This window comes from Muntiacus reevesi, chromosome 18 (genome assembly GCF_963930625.1).
Source record: "Muntiacus reevesi chromosome 18, mMunRee1.1, whole genome shotgun sequence".
Lineage (NCBI taxonomy): Eukaryota > Metazoa > Chordata > Mammalia > Artiodactyla > Cervidae > Muntiacus > Muntiacus reevesi.
Window position 1 is genome coordinate 28,077,776 of NC_089266.1, and position 16,134 is coordinate 28,093,909.

The window sequence follows — 16,134 nt, forward strand, 5'->3', positions numbered from 1 at the left end:
GTGAGTGAAAGCCCTGTGATCCTTCCTGCCCCACCCCGTCCAAGCACCTTCTTCTGGGGAACCTGCTCGCCAAGTCTGGGGAAGTCAGAAACACCCCCCAACGATGCACAAAGATCCTTTGAGATGGGGCAACCTGCTGTCAGCGGCCAGGGGACCCAGGTGCCCTATCGCTCTGCAGAGAAACCGAGAATCCGGGCGAAGGCAGGAGGGAGGCAGCCCAACAGGCAGCCGAGAGCCCGGGCTGGGCTGAGTGCGCGCGTGTGGGCGCCTGAGACACCGGGACAGGTCAGGCCTGCCCGGCTGCGTCTTTCGGGGACTCCGGCCAGCCGGCTCACCTTCTGGGCCTGGCTGATCATCTTGCGCACCACCTCTTTGATGTGGGCCTGCCCGTCGATGGGGGGCTGCATGTAGACGCTGGCCCGGGTCACGCCGCGGTAGGCGATGGTGTCAGGCCAGCCCAGGTCTAGCTGTGGGATGGAGCGGTCCGACTTCTGGGGCCAATACTCCAGCGAGGGCAGCGGTTCGGCCTCGGTGGGGGTGGCCCCGGCCGCGCTGGCCGCCTCACCATCCTCCGGCCCGCGGGGCTGCGCGCCGGCGCGGGGGTCCTCAGAGCCGGGGTCGTACACCTCGATGGTCTCCAAGATGCGCCGCAGCTCCAGCTCTGAGAGGAAGTCGCGGATGTTCTCGCGCTTCAGCACCTCGTAGAAGGCGTCGCGGCCGCGGGCCGCCAGCGCCTCGAGCGCCAACCGCTGCTCCTCGCTGTAGAAGAACTCGGGCTTGGCTTCGCTGGAGCGCCAGTTGACGTGGCTGTCGTCCAGGCACTGCACCTGCGAGAAGGCCATGGCGGCCGCGAGCTCCGCAGCTCCGGGCCGTCTCCGGCTGGGCGCTGAGCGCTCTGGGGCCTCCGGCCGCCGCCGCTCCTCTGCCCCGGGACCTGCAGGAGGGGCGGGCCGGCAGGGTCGGGTCAGAGTGCAGGCGGGGCCGGGGAGGGGCTGCCGCGCGGAGGAGGGGCCGGCGGGGGGCGGGGGCGCAAGCCTCCCGTCCGGGTGCCGGTACCTGCGGGGGGCGGGGGCGGGGGCGGGGGCGGGGGCCCTCCTCCCGGGGGATTTTTGTAGCTGCCAGAGGTCTTGGCGACTTCTGGGGGGAACTAGGGCCGGCAAGGGACTCCCCAGAAGTTCCCAAGAAGGAGGGTCCAGAGTCTGCTCTCCGACGACCTCTGGCCCTGCTCGGCGGCGCCCCGCATCCCCAGGGCTTCCGGGGTGGGAAGGGGCCCCCAAAGCTCCCAGCGCCGCGATCGGCAACCCTAGGGGTCTGCGCGGAGGAGGTTCGGGGCGGCGCGTGAGCGGACGGGTCTCCCGGGGGCCGAGAGTCGGGGGTCGGGGGCGCGGGCCGGGGTTCGCTTACCGGGCGCGCGGGCTGCGCGGGCGCTGGCGGCGGTGACTAAGTGCGGCCCCGCCCACCCCGCTGCCGCCACCTGCGGTCACGTGCGGCCGGGGGCGGGGCCGGAAACATTCACCCCACCCCGGACGGACCGACGTCTGGCGGGTGTGCGCGCGTCTCCTCCACCGCCACCAGCCCCAGGTGGTCGAATTCTGAACCGCTCAAAATCCAAGCGCTTCTGGGCCATTGCAGCCCAGAGAGGGACAGTGTTCTCCTGAGGACACACAGCAAGGCGATAGCCTTGACACACCACGCACCCACACTGCTGGTAATCCTGGTCCAACCCAATCGTGTCCAGTTTCCCAGGTGGGACAGAAAGCATGCACAGATGCTCACCCGCTGTGGAAGTAGAGTTGGGTTGCTGGGCTGGGAGCCTCCGAGGCAGGGACGGGGCCGCTCTGACTCAGCCTCAGGGGCCCTCCCAGAGCCTGGTGTGGACAGGGCAGGCACCCAGTTCTAGGTCCCAGCCCCGGCTCCCTGCTGAGAACAACCCCACCCCCACCCCCACCCCCGAGGACTGGTCCTGAATGATGAGCCGCGCCCCAGTCCCTGGGGCGAGGGGGGCCCGAGAGGGCAGCTCTGGGCTGGGGTCAGGCCCAGCTATCTGCCCTGCGTCCCTGGAGCTTGGGACCCCAGTGAGGGGGGTGTGTGGGGACCACATCTGAAAGCAGGCTGCCAGCGTGGGGACAGCAAAGCCCATTAAACCTCGCCAACCACAACCCCCACCCCGTCGCGTGCCGCAACCAGTCAGCCAGGTACCTGGCCCAGCCTTCCCACTCCCTCCCAGCCTTGCATGGGCTGCTTGTGCTCCCCTGGGCTTGGGGCCCTGGGGACACTGCTCTGTGCTGCGGAGGGTTGGCTGTTGACATCTCTAGGCCTGGGCCCTAGAAAACCTGCCCCAGGACTGTCTCCACCACCCGTCTGCCTGTCAGTCCATCTGCCCTGGTTCTTCTGCCCTCAGCAGTGATGCTGCCTCCCAGCCCAGTGTCTCTGTGGTCCCATCACTGAGTTCTGCCCTCTGCCCTGGCCTGGAGGCTTCACATTGTGTCTGAACATGGGGCCCCTTCAGGTGCCCCCAGCACCTCCCATGTAGGTGCACACACACCTACCTCCCCACCCCCACCCCACACAGTCAGATATGGGAGGGAGGCGCCCCCCCGCCCCGTGAGCCCGGCACTGGGAGCCCTGAAGCCTGGCTAATGGCCACTGGGGACCCCAGACAAGACTGTCTCTGGGCCTTGGCATCTTCTTTTGTTCTTCCCCTGCTTGGAGGCCCTGGGCTCATGAAGGGAGTCCTGGCTCTCAGGGCTGAAGGGCCTCCAGCCCTCCAGTTACCTGCCCACAATTTTAGAATCATAGGAAGCTGTTGAAAAGCCAGCAGAGAGCTTGCAGGCACTCTTCACCCAGTCTCCCTCAGTGGTGGCATCTTGTCTAACCACAGTGCAATAACCACAGCCAGAAAGCTGGTTCAGATTTCACCAGCTTACATGTGCTTGTTTATGTGCATGTGTGTACAACCTCATCACATACGTAGGGTTGCGTAACCACTGTCACAATCTAGTTGGAGTACTGTCCCCCTGCAGTCAAACTATCTCCACCCTAACTCTGGCCACCACTGATCCATTCTCCTCTAGGGATTCGTTCTGGTCAGCATATATCGGTAGATCATTCCTTTCTGTTGCTGACTGGTACTCCATGGTAGGCTAGTCTTTATTTCTATGAGTTTGGCATTCTTAGCCTCCACATATAAGGGATATCATATGGTATTTATCTTTCTCTATCTGGCTTGTTTCACTCAGAGTAAAACCCTTGAGGTCCATCCACATTGTTACAAATGGCAGGATGTCTTTCCTTCTCCTGACTGAATAATATATTCTTCTCCAGTATTTATTTTATTTATTTATTTGATTGTACTGGACCTTGGTTGCAGCACGTGGGATCTAGTTCCCTGATCAGGGATGGAACCCACACCCCCTGCATTGGAAATGTGGAGTGTTAGCCACTGGGCCACCAGGGAAGTCCTTGAATGATATTTTCATATATATTTATATGAGTGTCACATTTTTATCCATCCATCGAAAGTATTGAAGGACACTTAAACTTGTTTCCATATCTTGGCTATTGTAAACAATGCTGCAATTAATAGGAGTGCAAATGTCTCTTCAAGGTGGTGATTTCGTTTCCTTAAAATACGTACCTAGTTGTGGGACTGTTGAATCATACGGTAGTTCTGTTTATAATTTTTTAAGGAACCTCCATGTTGTTTCCATAGTGGCTGCACCACTTTACATTCCCACCAAGAGTGTACAAATGTTTCCTTTTCTTCACATCCTGGCCAGCTCTTGTTGTCTCTCCTGTTTTTATAATAGCCCTTCTTGCAGGTGTGAGGTGATAGCTTATTGTGGTTTTGATTTGCATTCCCCTGATGATTAGTGATGTTGTACAGGTACTTTACACATACCTGTTGGCCATTTGCTTCCTGTCTGTTTAGTTCCTCTGCCCATCTTTAAAGCAAATTTGGGGGATTTGTTTGTGGGTTTTAGTCTTAGATACTGAGTGCATGAATTCTTTACAAATTTTGGATATTAGCTCCTTATCAAATACACAATTTGCAAATATTTTCTCCTCAAGATACCTTTTCATTTTGTTGATTGTGTTCTTTGATGTGCAAAAGTTTTTCAGTTTGATGTAGTCCCAGTTGTTTTACTTATTTTTGTTTTTCACTTTTTTTTGCCTTTGTTTTTGGTGTCAAATCCAAAAAGTCATGGCCAAGACTGATGTCAAAGAGCTACCACCTATGTTTTCTTCTAGGAGTTTTATGGCACCTGGTCTTCATTCAAATCTTTAAGCCACTTTAAATTTATTTCTGCATGTGGTGTGAGACAGGAGTCCAGTTTCATTCTTTTGCATGTCACTGTCCGGTTTTCCCAATACTATTTATTGCAAAAACTATCCTTTCCCCATTGTATATCCTTGACTCCTTTGTTGTAAATCAATTGACCATGTATGTGAGAAGATCTGCCTGCAAATCTGGAGACCTGGGTTCAATCCCTGAGTCAAGAAAATTCCCTGGAGAAGGGAATGACTACCCACTCCAGTATTCTTGCTTAGAAGATTCTATGGGCAGAGGAGCCTGGTGGGCTGCGGTCCATGGGGTCACAGAGTTGGACATGACTGAGTGACTAACAGTTTCACTTTCATTTTGCTTTTGGTCTCTATTCTGTTCCATGGATCTATGTGTCTGTTTGGTGCCAGTACCACACTGTTTTGTTTACTACAGCTTTATGATTTGGTTTGAAATCAGGGCCTGTGATGCCTCCAGCATTGTTTTCCTTTCTTAAAAATCCCATTGGCTACTCAGGGTCTTTCATTGGTTCCATCCAAATATTTTAGGATGGTTTTTAATATCTTTGTGAAAAATATCATTGGAATTTTGATAGGGATTGAATTGAATCTATGGATCACTGTGGGTAGTATGGATAGTTTAACACTGTTAATTCTTCTCATCTGTGAGCATGGAATATCTTTTCATTTTTTGGTGCGTCTTCTTCAGTTTCTTTCAGTGTCTTATAGTTTTCAGTGTACAGATCTTTCATCTCCTTGGTTTAATTTATTCCTAGGTATCTTATTTTTTTTATGCTATTGTAAACTTTTTATGTATTGTAAACAGCATATTTACAATACATAAATGAATAGCAACTTTTTATATGTGTATGTATATATATGTATTTTATATATATATATATATATGTTGTAAATAGCATTAAAAAAGAATAAGATTGTTTTCTGAATTTCTCTTTCTGACAGTTCATACTTAGCATAGAGAAACAACTGATTCTGAGAATGGATTTTGTTTCCTGTGACTTTATTGAATTTGTTTCTGTAGCTTTTCTTTTCATCCTTTTCACTGATGATGTTTTACACAAAGCAAAAACTTTAGTGTGTTTTTGTTTGTTTTTCTTCTTTTTTATTTTATTTTGTTTGTTTGTTTGGGGTTTTTTGGTCACACTGTGGAGTTTGTGGAATTTAGTTCCCACACTAGGGATTGAACCCAGGCCCTCAGCAGTGAGGACTCAGAGTCTTAATCATTGGACCTCTAGGGAAATCCCCAAAGCTTTAGTTTTGCTGAGCTCTATTTTGTCAGTTTTTCATTTTATGGATTATGCTTTTGATGTTAAGTCTAAAAACTTCATTTTGCCCTAGGTTCTGATGATATTCTCCTATTTTTTTTTCCTTGAAGTTTGGTAATTTACACTTAAATCTGTGGTCTATTTTGAGTTAATATTTGTGTGAGGTGTGAAGTTTAGGTTGAGTCATTGGCTGCGGATGTCCCTAGAAGGGCTTTACCGAGGAGGAAACAGCCCGAGAACAATTTCCCAGGACCACACAGTACTGGAGGCTTCCCAGGTGGCTCAGTGGTAAAGAACCCGCCTGCCAATGCAAGAGCTGTAAGAGACATGGGTTTGATCCCTGGGTCAGGAAGACCACCTGGAGGAGGGCATGGCAACCCACTTCGGTATTCTTGCCTAGATAATTGCATGGAGAGAAAAGTCTGGTGGGCTACAGTCCATGGAGTCACAAAGAGTTGGGAATGACTGAACCGACTGAGCATGCGCACAGTATGGGTTTGGGAGAACTGGACCCAAACGCAGGTCTGTGTGCTTTTCTTTTCTCCCGCTTCCTCCTGCAACATCAGTGTCTAGACTGGCTCCCAGGGATGAGCCAGGCTGGCCTGGGAGTGGGGAGCACCCTGTTTACTCCCTGGGGTGGTGTGTCGAGTGACCAGCTTAGAAGAGAGTCATTCAGTCAGTCAACAAGCACAGGCACAACCCGCCACGCATGGGCTTATGCTGTGCACGCCTGGGGCCCAGGCTCCCCCAGGGGCTCCTGCGGTATCGTCTGTGGAGAGGCAGGAAGGCGCGCGTGGAGGGTGATGCCTCAGAGCCGAGAGGAGTCAGGAGGAGCTCCCTGGGTTTCAGAAGGGTGTTCCAGGGAGAAGGAACAGCAAACACAGAGGCCTGGAGTTGTGGGTGAAATTTTGGTGATAGTTAGGGTGGCCACGTGGGCAAGAGGCTGTAGTGCCCATTAAGAGCCCAATGGTCGTTCCTGCGGGCGATGGGGGCCACAGGAGGCTGTGAGCAGGAAGCAGTGTGGGCAGACTGATGGTCTTAGAAGCTCCCACAGGGAGTGGGTTACAGGGGGCAGGTGGTACAGCCTCCCTGGTCCCCAAGCCCAGTGACTGGACTTGTCCCTGGCCAAAGGGAGGGAGGACGTGGGGGACAGGGAGGGCGGCAGCCCTCAGGCTTCTGGTGTGGGCCCCCACTGGGTGGGGGTGCTGATGTCAGGGTGGAGCCAGTGGGGACACCCCCGCAGGCCTGCAGAGTCCAGCACCAGACAAGGCCAGAGCCTCTCACCCAGGCCCCTGGCCCCACCTTTGACCTGGGGCTGCTCAGTCCTGAGTGGGCACCAGTGGGGGCTGGTGTTTAGGTGGCGACGACACCTCTGCTGCTGTCACAAAAGAGAGGTGGTTCTTTCCTGCTGCTCAGCACAAACCCTGAGGTGCCCAGAGGCAGGGCCCCATTCCGGGAGCCTGCAATGGGCTGCAACAGGCTGAAAAAACCTGGGCAGAATCTCCCGACTCTGGCTTTTCAAGCCATTATGTGGCTGTGACTCTTTATCCGTCCCTCCGCGAGGGCCGAGTCCTCTAGGTGCAGAGCCAGCCAGTCCAAGCCCAGAACCTGTTGGGAGGGGCCAGTCACCTGCCCTCACCTGGACCCAGAGGTCCTCCAGGGGACCCCAGGCTGTATCCTGGGTCTGACTATGTGTCCTAGACAATTTATGCCCTTTCTGGTCCTGAGTTCTCACATCTGCACAGCTGTGGGCAAGGCAGCTGGATCAAACAGTGCCTGAATTCCCCCCTAGGGCTTCATGGGCTCCTTTCTCCCTTTTCTCCTGGCCTTCTGTGCCTTTCTCCTTCCTCCAGTCATTCACTTATTTACTCACTCATTCATTCACAGATGTTCACAGAGTATCTTCTCTGGGCCCAACCCTGGACTGGGTGATACCTGGGAGCAGAGGTGATTCAAAGCCAGTGTCCGCCCTTGGGGAGCTCCCAGTCTGGTGGAGGAGGTGAAATATGCAAACAAATAATTGTGATTCAACCCTGGGCTTTAGGAGGCCTTGGGAGGAAGTTGCTCTGCCTGGGAGGGGTTGGGGGACAGTTATGGAAAGCCTCCGAGAGCAAGTCCTTTGCAGCAGGCATGAAGCAGGAGGCAAACAAGGGTAGGGACGGAGCAGGAGCAGTGGGAGGAGGCAGCCCAACCGCGTCTGCCCAGGCACAAAGGCGTCAGGGTGCTGGGTGTGTGTGAGAAAATACAAGCAGGTCAGGGTGGCCGGCACAGGTGCTGGGAGGACAGGGCCTGGGCCTGGCTGTCCAGGGCCTCTAATGTTGACTGTCTGAATGTCGTGGAAAGGAATTTTTTTCCAGGAAGTCATGGGCTCCAGGTTGGGGAGGGGGCTCCTGAGAAGGAAGTGGCAAGAGCAAAGCCGTGACTTTGAAAGGATGAGGATGCAGAGGGTGGAAGAGGGCCAATGAGAAGAGAGCAGCAGGTAGAGGGAGCCCAGTGGAGGGGGCAGGTGACGGGAGGAGCCCCCATGGGCTGGGGGCTGGTGGACTGGCAGTGGGGAGGGAGGACAGACAGCCTGGAGGCCGGCGGTGCAGATATTCTAGGAGCCTGGCATTCAGGAGAGGCTGGGCTGGAGACGGGCTAAGGATCATGGGTGCGGAGTGATGCTACTCCAGTCCCACTGGCTCAAGGGAGGCCAGGGACCCTCCACGGTGGGTTGGGTTTCTAAGGAGGGATCTTAACCCAGGAGTGCTCGGTCCATGAGGAGGGCTCTGGGTGACAGGAACGTCGATGCTACACGTGGAAACATTCTGACCCCAAACAGACCTCTGTGCCAAGCGGCTGCATGCCCGTCCCCTGTTCTCTCTGAGCACAGGTCACTCTCTGCCTTCCTCTGCCCCCCTCCCTGCCCCCGCCGCTGCTGAAAACCCAGGGGTCAGGGCCGATGGTGCTGGGAGGGAGACAGAGACTTCAGATTCAGTCTGGGTCTGGGATGAGGCCCTGGACATCCACTCAGAGGGCACGCAGTAGGCGCTGTCTCCGCCACGGGAGTGTCTGCAATGAAACCTGGTCCCATCCTTATGGCCCAGATAGAGGAGATGACTTTTGAGCAGCCCCTGGGAAGGCCTGGAAGAGGGAGGTTGGGTGCGGGGAGGCTGAGATGCTGTGAGAGGAGGGTGCAGGAGACCAGCCTAGAGGAGCCTGGCATCCGGAGAGTCTTGTGCGGACTCTCCCTTCTTGTTTGAAGAGTCCTCTGGAAGCTGCTGGAGACAGTTAGAGGGGAGGGCTTTCACCTGCTCCTCTGGGGAGAAGGGCTGGGGGCAGGAGGTAGGGGGAGGGAGACAGCAGATGGTAGACTGACCGCTGACCGCTGCTCAGGCGGGCAGCCCTGCAGGGGAGCCCCAGCCCCGCGTGGGGATAGGGAGCTGGCATTGTGGATATGGACAGGCTCGTGGTGATGGACAGGAAGGCAGAAAGAGAGGGTGTCCAGGTACAGAATAGTTGCTCCAAGACTGGCCCCCTCCTTGTCTGTCACCCTGGCCGGGAAACAGGCCAAGCAGCAGCTGATGGCAGGTGGTGACAGAGCAGGACCAGTCAGGCTCCTTGCCCTAACCCAGGGTGGGGGGCAGGCCAGGGACACTGAGAATCCTTCTCTTGCAGATGACGTGGGCTGCGTGGTGCCAGCCGAGTGCCTGAGGGCTTGCGGGGCTGAAATCGGCTGCTCCAACATCGCCTACCCCAAACTGGTCATGGAGCTGATGCCCACAGGTGAGGCCCTGGCTGGGTCTGACAAGGGGCCCTGGGGGTGATGGAGGCCACTCTGGATCCAGCGTGACCCTGTGTGACACCCGGGTGGGATGTTCTGCTCCTGGGGGAAGAGAGGAAAGGAATCAGAAAGTACATAGGGCGCCCACCATGCACCAAGCACCATGCCCAGGGGTCGCACAGGACTGACCTGCACCTGCTTCTCGGGAACCCTGGTGCTCTAATCATCATACCCTCTTTGTTTTGTTTTGTCTTTTTTAAATTTTTTGCAACCCTGCAAGGCACGTGGGATCTTAGTTCCCCAACTAGGGATTGAACCTGCAACCCCTGCGGTGGAAGGCCAGAACTCCAGGGAAGTCCCTTATCATCCCAGCTTTACAGATGGGGAAGCTGGGACCCAAGATGGCCTGACCAAGATCAGGTGACAAGCAAACTGCAAAGCTGGGGTCTGAACTTGGGGCTGGGGGATCCTCTTAGCCTGTGCTGGCCCTGCCCCCAAGAAAGGCTGCCACGCTCTCGTCTTTCAGGCCTGTTGGGTGTCAGGCCCACTCACAAACGACCTCTGCTATATGTTATGAGGCAGAGTTCTTAGCTGTGTTTACAGATGTGGAAACTGAGACACAGATGAGAGGAAAGTGACTTGTCCCAGGCTTGTAGCTTGTGGCTGAGACACAGGACTCAGTCTCCTGGCCCCTAAGTCCACTGCTGACTCCGCCAGGGCCCGAGGGGCCCAGCCCTGCCTTGAGCCTACAGCTTCTGCCTCCCCGAGACCCTGCAGACCAGAGAACATGGGCATGTTTTGGCCGTTTCCACATTCGCGGCCAGTGTGATACAGGGTGTGAAAGCAGGACACAGGACGAGGGGTGTGGTCCCACCGGAGCAAACAGAGGAGACGGCTGTCCTCTGCTGGCTTCACCTCCGGATTCTCAGTGTCCCACCGTGAGAGCTCGGACCCCGCCCTGCTTCTCTCTCCCTCCCTCCCTCCTGGACCAGGCCTGGGCTCTGCCACTTGCTGGCAGAGATATTTAGGGCAAGCCTCTTCCCTGCTCGCAGCTTCGTGTCCTCGTTTGTAAATTGGGGATAATGATGCCTACTCATCCCTCAGCGTGGTTGTGGGATTAAACACAGCACAGGGAAACTGACCGGCACAGGGGTTGGCTGCCCTGTGGGCTCGCGCCTGGGGGCGTCGTCTGCCTGTACTCTTCTGAGGGGCTCACCACAACCCCTAGAGATCCCGCTCCAAGGTCATGAGCTCTCCGCCTGAGAAATAGGAGGAGTATAAACCCCAAGGTAATCCACCTCCCTGAGCAAGAGAAGGAGGTTGGAGAAATGTTTGGGGGGAAATCATGATTTAACTCACTTTGCTTTGGGCCCCATCCCAGCCAGCCTAGTGAACAGAGAGGGCTATGAGATATCTGGAAGTGACACAGCAGGTCAGATGCAGAACCAGGGCCAGGCAAGCAGTGGCATCTACAAGGCTGAGCCCTCGGAGGAGGTGGTGTTTCCTGGGGTCAGGGAAGGGTGTGTAGGTGTTGGTGGGGCTGGAGGACAGACAGGGAATCTGCAGAGGTGGAGGAGGTGCTTAGACACTTGAAGAAAAAGCACAAGAGACTTTGGAGACAGACTTGTGACAGAGCCCAGAGAGGGAGCCAACCAACCTAAAGTCACACAGCGCTGAGTCCTCTGTACCCTCAGCCCCTTTCAAGCGTACGACCCCCAGGAGGCCTTGCACAGCAGGGCCTTGCCCACCTCGATGCGGGCCCTTCATTCATTTTCAAGGGCTTTTATCCCCCAGTTGGGCAGCCCTTATCTCCTCTCCCCTGGAGCCAATGAGACAGGGGCCCTCAGCCTGCCTGTGGCCATGCACAAGAAGTAGCAGAAACCCTAGGCCCTGGGCCCCTGCGCCCTGCCCAGGATGTGGGCTCCAGGCTGAGGGTCCCTTGTCACTCCCTTACCACCCCTGGATTTTGTCTCTGGCCTGCTGTGCCTCCCTGGGCAACTCTCTTCCCCTCTCTGAGCGTCCACCTCCTCATCCAGCAGATGAAGTCGGTGTGGAAGCACTCTGTCAACTGGAAGCTCTGTAGAAACGAGAGGCTGAGAACAGACGCGTTGCCTGCAGCTGTAGGAGCCCACCATCAGCCCCAGCCTCCCAAGTCAGGGTCTTTCTCCCACCACCTCCAACACCTTCACCCCCACCCTTCTGGGCCTCTGCCTGCGGGCACTTGGAGGGGCCTTGTCATCAGGACCCGGGAGGAGCCCAGGGAGGTCACAGCGGCCTGTACCCCTCCCCCAGGTCTGCGGGGGTTGATGGTTGCTGTGATGATGGCTGCGCTCATGTCCTCGCTGACCTCCATCTTCAACAGCAGCAGCACCCTCTTCACCATGGACATCTGGAAGCGGCTGCGGCCCCGTGCAGGCGAGCGGGAGCTGCTACTGGTGGGACGGTATGGGGGAGGGGCGGGGAGGAGGGCTTCCCCAGCACACCCTCAACCCGGGAGGACCCCCCAGAGGTGGGCATTGAGGGATGAGTAGGAGTTTGCTGGTCGGAGATAGAACGATGCCAGGAAGGAGAGGAGAGGAGAGGAGAGGAGAGGCCAGAACCTACCGCCCCACCTTTCATATCGGGCCCCTGGCCATGCCCATCCTGGGTAACTCTCTTACTCCTGTCAGGACCTCTGAGGGAGTCTGCTAGGAAAGCCCCCCTCCCCAACATCCAGAGATGTCTTTCTGGGTCCGAGCCCCTAGTTCCCTGTTGTATCCCAGCTGCTGCAGAGAGGCCAGGAGCCAGTACTTGAGCGTGGCCACACCCCGGCTGTAGCTGTCCCTCTGGCCCCACCGAGCTTCTGCCCACATCCTCTGAGCCCTGCTTGCCCCATCTTTATCCCTCCATGACTCATCTAATCTTTCTAGAATCTGCTCAAGTGCCCCTCCTCCTGGCAGCCCACCTGATACCCCCGGGCAAGGATTGAGTCCCCTCCCCTGGAAGCCCCGTGTAGGATCTAGAGCCCAGAGGCTCCCATAGATCAGGCAGGCCTCGTAGGTCCCGCTGCTGTTCTGACACCCCTCCTGTGGGTGTAGCTGTGTCTGGCCCAACCCTCCATCCCCAAGCTCGGCTAAATCCCCAGGAGCTCCCGGGCTGAGACCCTGCGATTGGTGAAGGGGAGCTGGTGCCCTCTCAGGGGTCCCGCCCCACCTATCTCCCTCTGAGCCAAGCGACCCCCACTTTGCCCACCCAGAGGACCCCGCTCTCTGGTGCTGGGCTTGACCCAGCAGCGCCCCCTCCGGCTGAGAGCGCATGGCACCCGTCCTCAGGGTGGGGTCCCCTGAGTTCCAGGCAGCTGTCCCGTGACACAGCACAGCCGCCTGTGTTGGGACACGCCAGCCGGCAGGTGTGGGCTCCCGCGTGGCCTGGGACTCCTCCAGGGCAGGGAGCCCCTCCCTCTGCTCCCAGAGTCAGCGCCCAGGCCACCTTTCCCAGCCAGATGACTCCCTGAGCCCCTCCAGCTCCAGCCTCCCGGATGCGGGACTGGGCATCCTCCTACCGCCCAGGGTGTGCCTCGCCCCCCCTGGCTGGACACGGCAGCCTCAGGGCCCCTTTGGTGGCTCCACAGCCCCTGCCTGCTGCCTCCTGGCCAAAGTTCTGAGCTGGTCTCCCCTCCATGCAGCCCACTCCCCACACAGCACCCTTGGCCTACCTTCACGCCCATCCACTCAGGCAAGCCCACCCTGGGTTCTGCCAGCCTGCCTGTGGGTGTACAGCTGTGTGATGTGGGCCCAGCTGCTCACCCTCTCTGGGCCCCAGGGCTCGGCCCTGCCATCTGCCCTCTTGAAGCACCAGCATACCCCCAATACCTCCAGCCTGCTTCCTGCCTAAAACAGCACCGCTCAAGCTGTGTTTCCACCATGCAGGCTCTGGGTCTCTGGAGCCCCAGTCCAAGGAGAGACAGGACACAGGGCAGGGCAACTGGGGTCCCCCAGGAGCCTGGCATCATGGGGACGCTGGGGACCCCATGGGTCTCCTCAGGTGGGGGGCTGGAGGAGCCACCACAGACCTCGGGGTGTGGTCACTTCATGACTGGTGTCTCGAGTCCCACTCCCTGGTCCTCCCGGCACCCACTCCTGTTAGTCCTCTGTTCTGGGCCTCCCTGGGACCCAGAGAGATCTCAGAGACACCTGGCCTTGAGGGGCTCCCCTCAAGTGGCCACAGCTGTAGCCCAGGGACAATGGAGTGTGCCTGTCATCCTGACAGCAGAGTGGGGTGTGGGGCAGGGGGGCAGGAAGACTTCCTGGAGGAGGAGGGCCTCGAGCTGTGCTTTGGAGGATGAGGAGGTTTTGCTGGGGGAGGAGCTGATTAGGGCATTCCAGGCAGAAGGAACAGCCCCTGGGTTTGGGGTCCCTCTGGCAGCCTGGTGGGGGCTGAGTCAGAAGAGCAAACCCCAGAGGTCGGTGAGGGCCAGGCCTGCGCTTTAGGCTGGCTGCAGAGGCCCAGCCCTGTAAGAGATGCTGAGTCTGGTGTTGGACGCGGGGCCTGTGCAAGGAGGGTGGGGTGCAGCCTGCCTGTGCCTTTGAAGAGGGCAGTGCCCGCCGCCTGCCAGGCGGAGGGTTAATTAGCCCTAATCAAGGGGGTGCCTCCTTCCTCCACCCTCTCCCTCAGGCTGGGAAGGGGAGGACCCGCCCAGCTGCACACATAGCCTCTTGCTGTCCTTTCTGGAGTCCCAGAGGGTCCCACCCGTCACCCACCTTGGGGGTGAGGGACACCCAAGTGACCCAGGATACAGGCAGGGGGCCTTTAAGCAGAGAGGAGCATACGGACACCTCACCCCAGTTCTGTCCCCCAGTGCTGCAAGTCCCCCTCTTCCTGGAAGTCCTCCTGGATTGATGCTTTCTCTGGGCTCCCTCAGCCCAGCCCTGAGCACACAATGACAGAACACCCCACTCTGGGGGCAGGGCAGAAACCAGGTCCGCTCGTTTCAAGACTGAGCCCTAACACCCCATCCTCTCGGGCAGGCTGCTCATGAATGTTTCGTGGAGGAATGAGCGAAACACGTCCCTGCTGGGGGGTGGGGGTGCGGAGGGTGGATCACACCAGCCAGAGGCAGGCAGGAGCTGAGAGGAGGTGTCCACACGGGGGCAGGGGGAAGGGCTTCAAACCATGCACAGCAGAGGGTGGGGTGTGCCACCAGAGGTCTTGACTCCTTCAAAGGCCCGCGAGGGTTTGAGGAACCACTAAGGGGTCAGTCTGGCCTGAATGTGAGGGCAACAGGTCATTCACGAATGTGTATTGAGTGCCTACTGTGTGCCAGGAGGTGCAGCAGTGAACTAAAGGATGAGGCTGCTGTCCCCAGGAGTGGGAGATGGCAGCAAACCCAGAGAGGCGGGGTCGGGCCTTGAAGATGGACAGGAGACCAGGGGGAGACTGCAGGAATGACTGAGCACGCAGGCTGAGTCGGGGGCGGTTCCTGCAGGCAGCAGGGAGCCATGGAAGAGTCTGGAGAAGGCAAGGCCAGCCGCATCCCTGGAGGAGAGGAGCAGGGGCCAGGGAGGAGGCTGGAGCTCCGGTAGCAGGGGACAGATGGAAAGCCAGCCTCAGTGACCCGGGGGAGGTGGGGGAGGGGTGGGGGTCTTGAGGATGGCCCGGCCCCTGCCGCCTGCAGGCTGGTCATCGTGGTGCTCGTCGGCGTGAGTGTGGCCTGGATCCCCGTCCTGCAGGGCTCCAACGGCGGGCAGCTCTTCATCTACATGCAGTCGGTGACCAGCTCCCTGGCCCCACCAGTGACTGCGGTCTTCGTCCTGGGCATCTTCTGGCGGCGGGCCAATGAGCAGGTGGGATGTGGGGAGAGCGGGCAGCTTCAGGGCTCATCTCCCCTGCTGCCTGGGTGCTGAGTGGGGGAGGCCTGGCCTTCCTCCTGAGGCCCCAGCGGCCCTGCCTTCTCCTCCAGGGAGCCTTCTGGGGCCTGATGGCAGGGCTGGCGGTGGGTGCCACGAGGCTGGTGCTGGAGTTCTTGCACCCAGCTCCGTCCTGTGGCCACCCCGACACACGACCCCCCATCCTCCTTGGTGTCCACTACTTGCACTTCGCCGTGGCCCTCTTCCTGCTCAGCGGGGCTGTGGTGGTAGCTGGGAGCCTGCTGACGCCACACCCCCAGGGCGTCCAGGTGAGCCTGCCCTCACCCCTGGCCTCTGACCCTCTCTGACTCAGGAATCTTCTAGGTCTTGACCTGTAACCCCATCTAACCCTGGTCCCTGCCCTCTTTCCATCACTGACCCCTGTCTGGGCTCACCCCTGCCCTTCCCTGTAGATCCAGAGCCTGACCTGGTGGACTCTGGCTCAGGACCTGCCCTCGGGAGTGAAAACAGGTATGTGTGTGTGACCCTAGGCTTCCCTCTTGCTCCCACCCATGGCAGAGCGGTAGGCAAGGGTACTGAGTGGGACCCTGTGGCCCTCATCTGCCCGTTCCTCCAACCACCCCCAGGTGATGGCCGAGCATCCCAGAGATACGCCTTCTGGGCTCGCGTCTGCGGTGTCAACGCCATCCTCCTTATGAGCGTCAACATCTTCTTCTACACCTACTTCGCCTGACGCTGCCCCCAGAGCACCCCTTTCCCCATCAAGAACACCAAGGCCCAGAGGAGGGTGGCGTGCCTTGGGCCACAGGGCAGGCCAGTGCCCAGGGACTGGCCAAGCCAGCCAAGTAGGAGCCCTGAAAAATTAGGGAGGAAATGGGAAAAAAGAATGTCGGATACTTTAAAAATAGTAGTTGTAATTGGAAAGAAAATGAAATTTCTCATGAATGTCCTTATA

The 16,134-nt window shown here is 57.8% G+C and overlaps 2 protein-coding genes across 4 annotated transcripts in view; one reads left to right on the forward strand and one right to left on the reverse strand.

Annotated features, from left to right (window-relative positions):
• The window catches only part of FAM83G (family with sequence similarity 83 member G), a 29,638-nt gene extending 27,156 nt beyond the window's left edge, over window positions 1-2,482 (reverse strand). The window contains exons 1-2 of one of the 2 annotated variants that reach the window (XM_065910821.1): window positions 1,405-2,482; window positions 336-934 (exon numbers count right to left, since the gene is read on the reverse strand). In XM_065910821.1, the coding sequence (XP_065766893.1) occupies window positions 336-842 (507 nt within the window). In that variant the 5' untranslated portion in view covers window positions 843-934; window positions 1,405-2,482. Of the gene's footprint in view, window positions 1-335; window positions 949-1,404 lie in introns of those variants that run through there. The other variant, XM_065910822.1, reaches the window with a different exon arrangement.
• SLC5A10 (solute carrier family 5 member 10) overlaps window positions 1-16,108 on the forward strand; it is a 54,385-nt gene extending 38,277 nt beyond the window's left edge. Inside the window, exons 10-15 of one of the 2 annotated variants that reach the window (XM_065910823.1) lie at window positions 9,228-9,335; window positions 11,626-11,776; window positions 14,987-15,155; window positions 15,272-15,487; window positions 15,632-15,689; window positions 15,806-16,104. In XM_065910823.1, the coding sequence (XP_065766895.1) occupies window positions 9,228-9,335; window positions 11,626-11,776; window positions 14,987-15,155; window positions 15,272-15,487; window positions 15,632-15,689; window positions 15,806-15,912 (809 nt within the window). In that variant the 3' untranslated portion in view covers window positions 15,913-16,104. Of the gene's footprint in view, window positions 1-9,227; window positions 9,336-11,625; window positions 11,777-14,986; window positions 15,156-15,271; window positions 15,488-15,631; window positions 15,690-15,805 lie in introns of both variants that reach the window. The other variant, XM_065910824.1, reaches the window with a different exon arrangement.
• The last annotated feature ends 26 nt before the right edge of the window (window positions 16,109-16,134 follow it).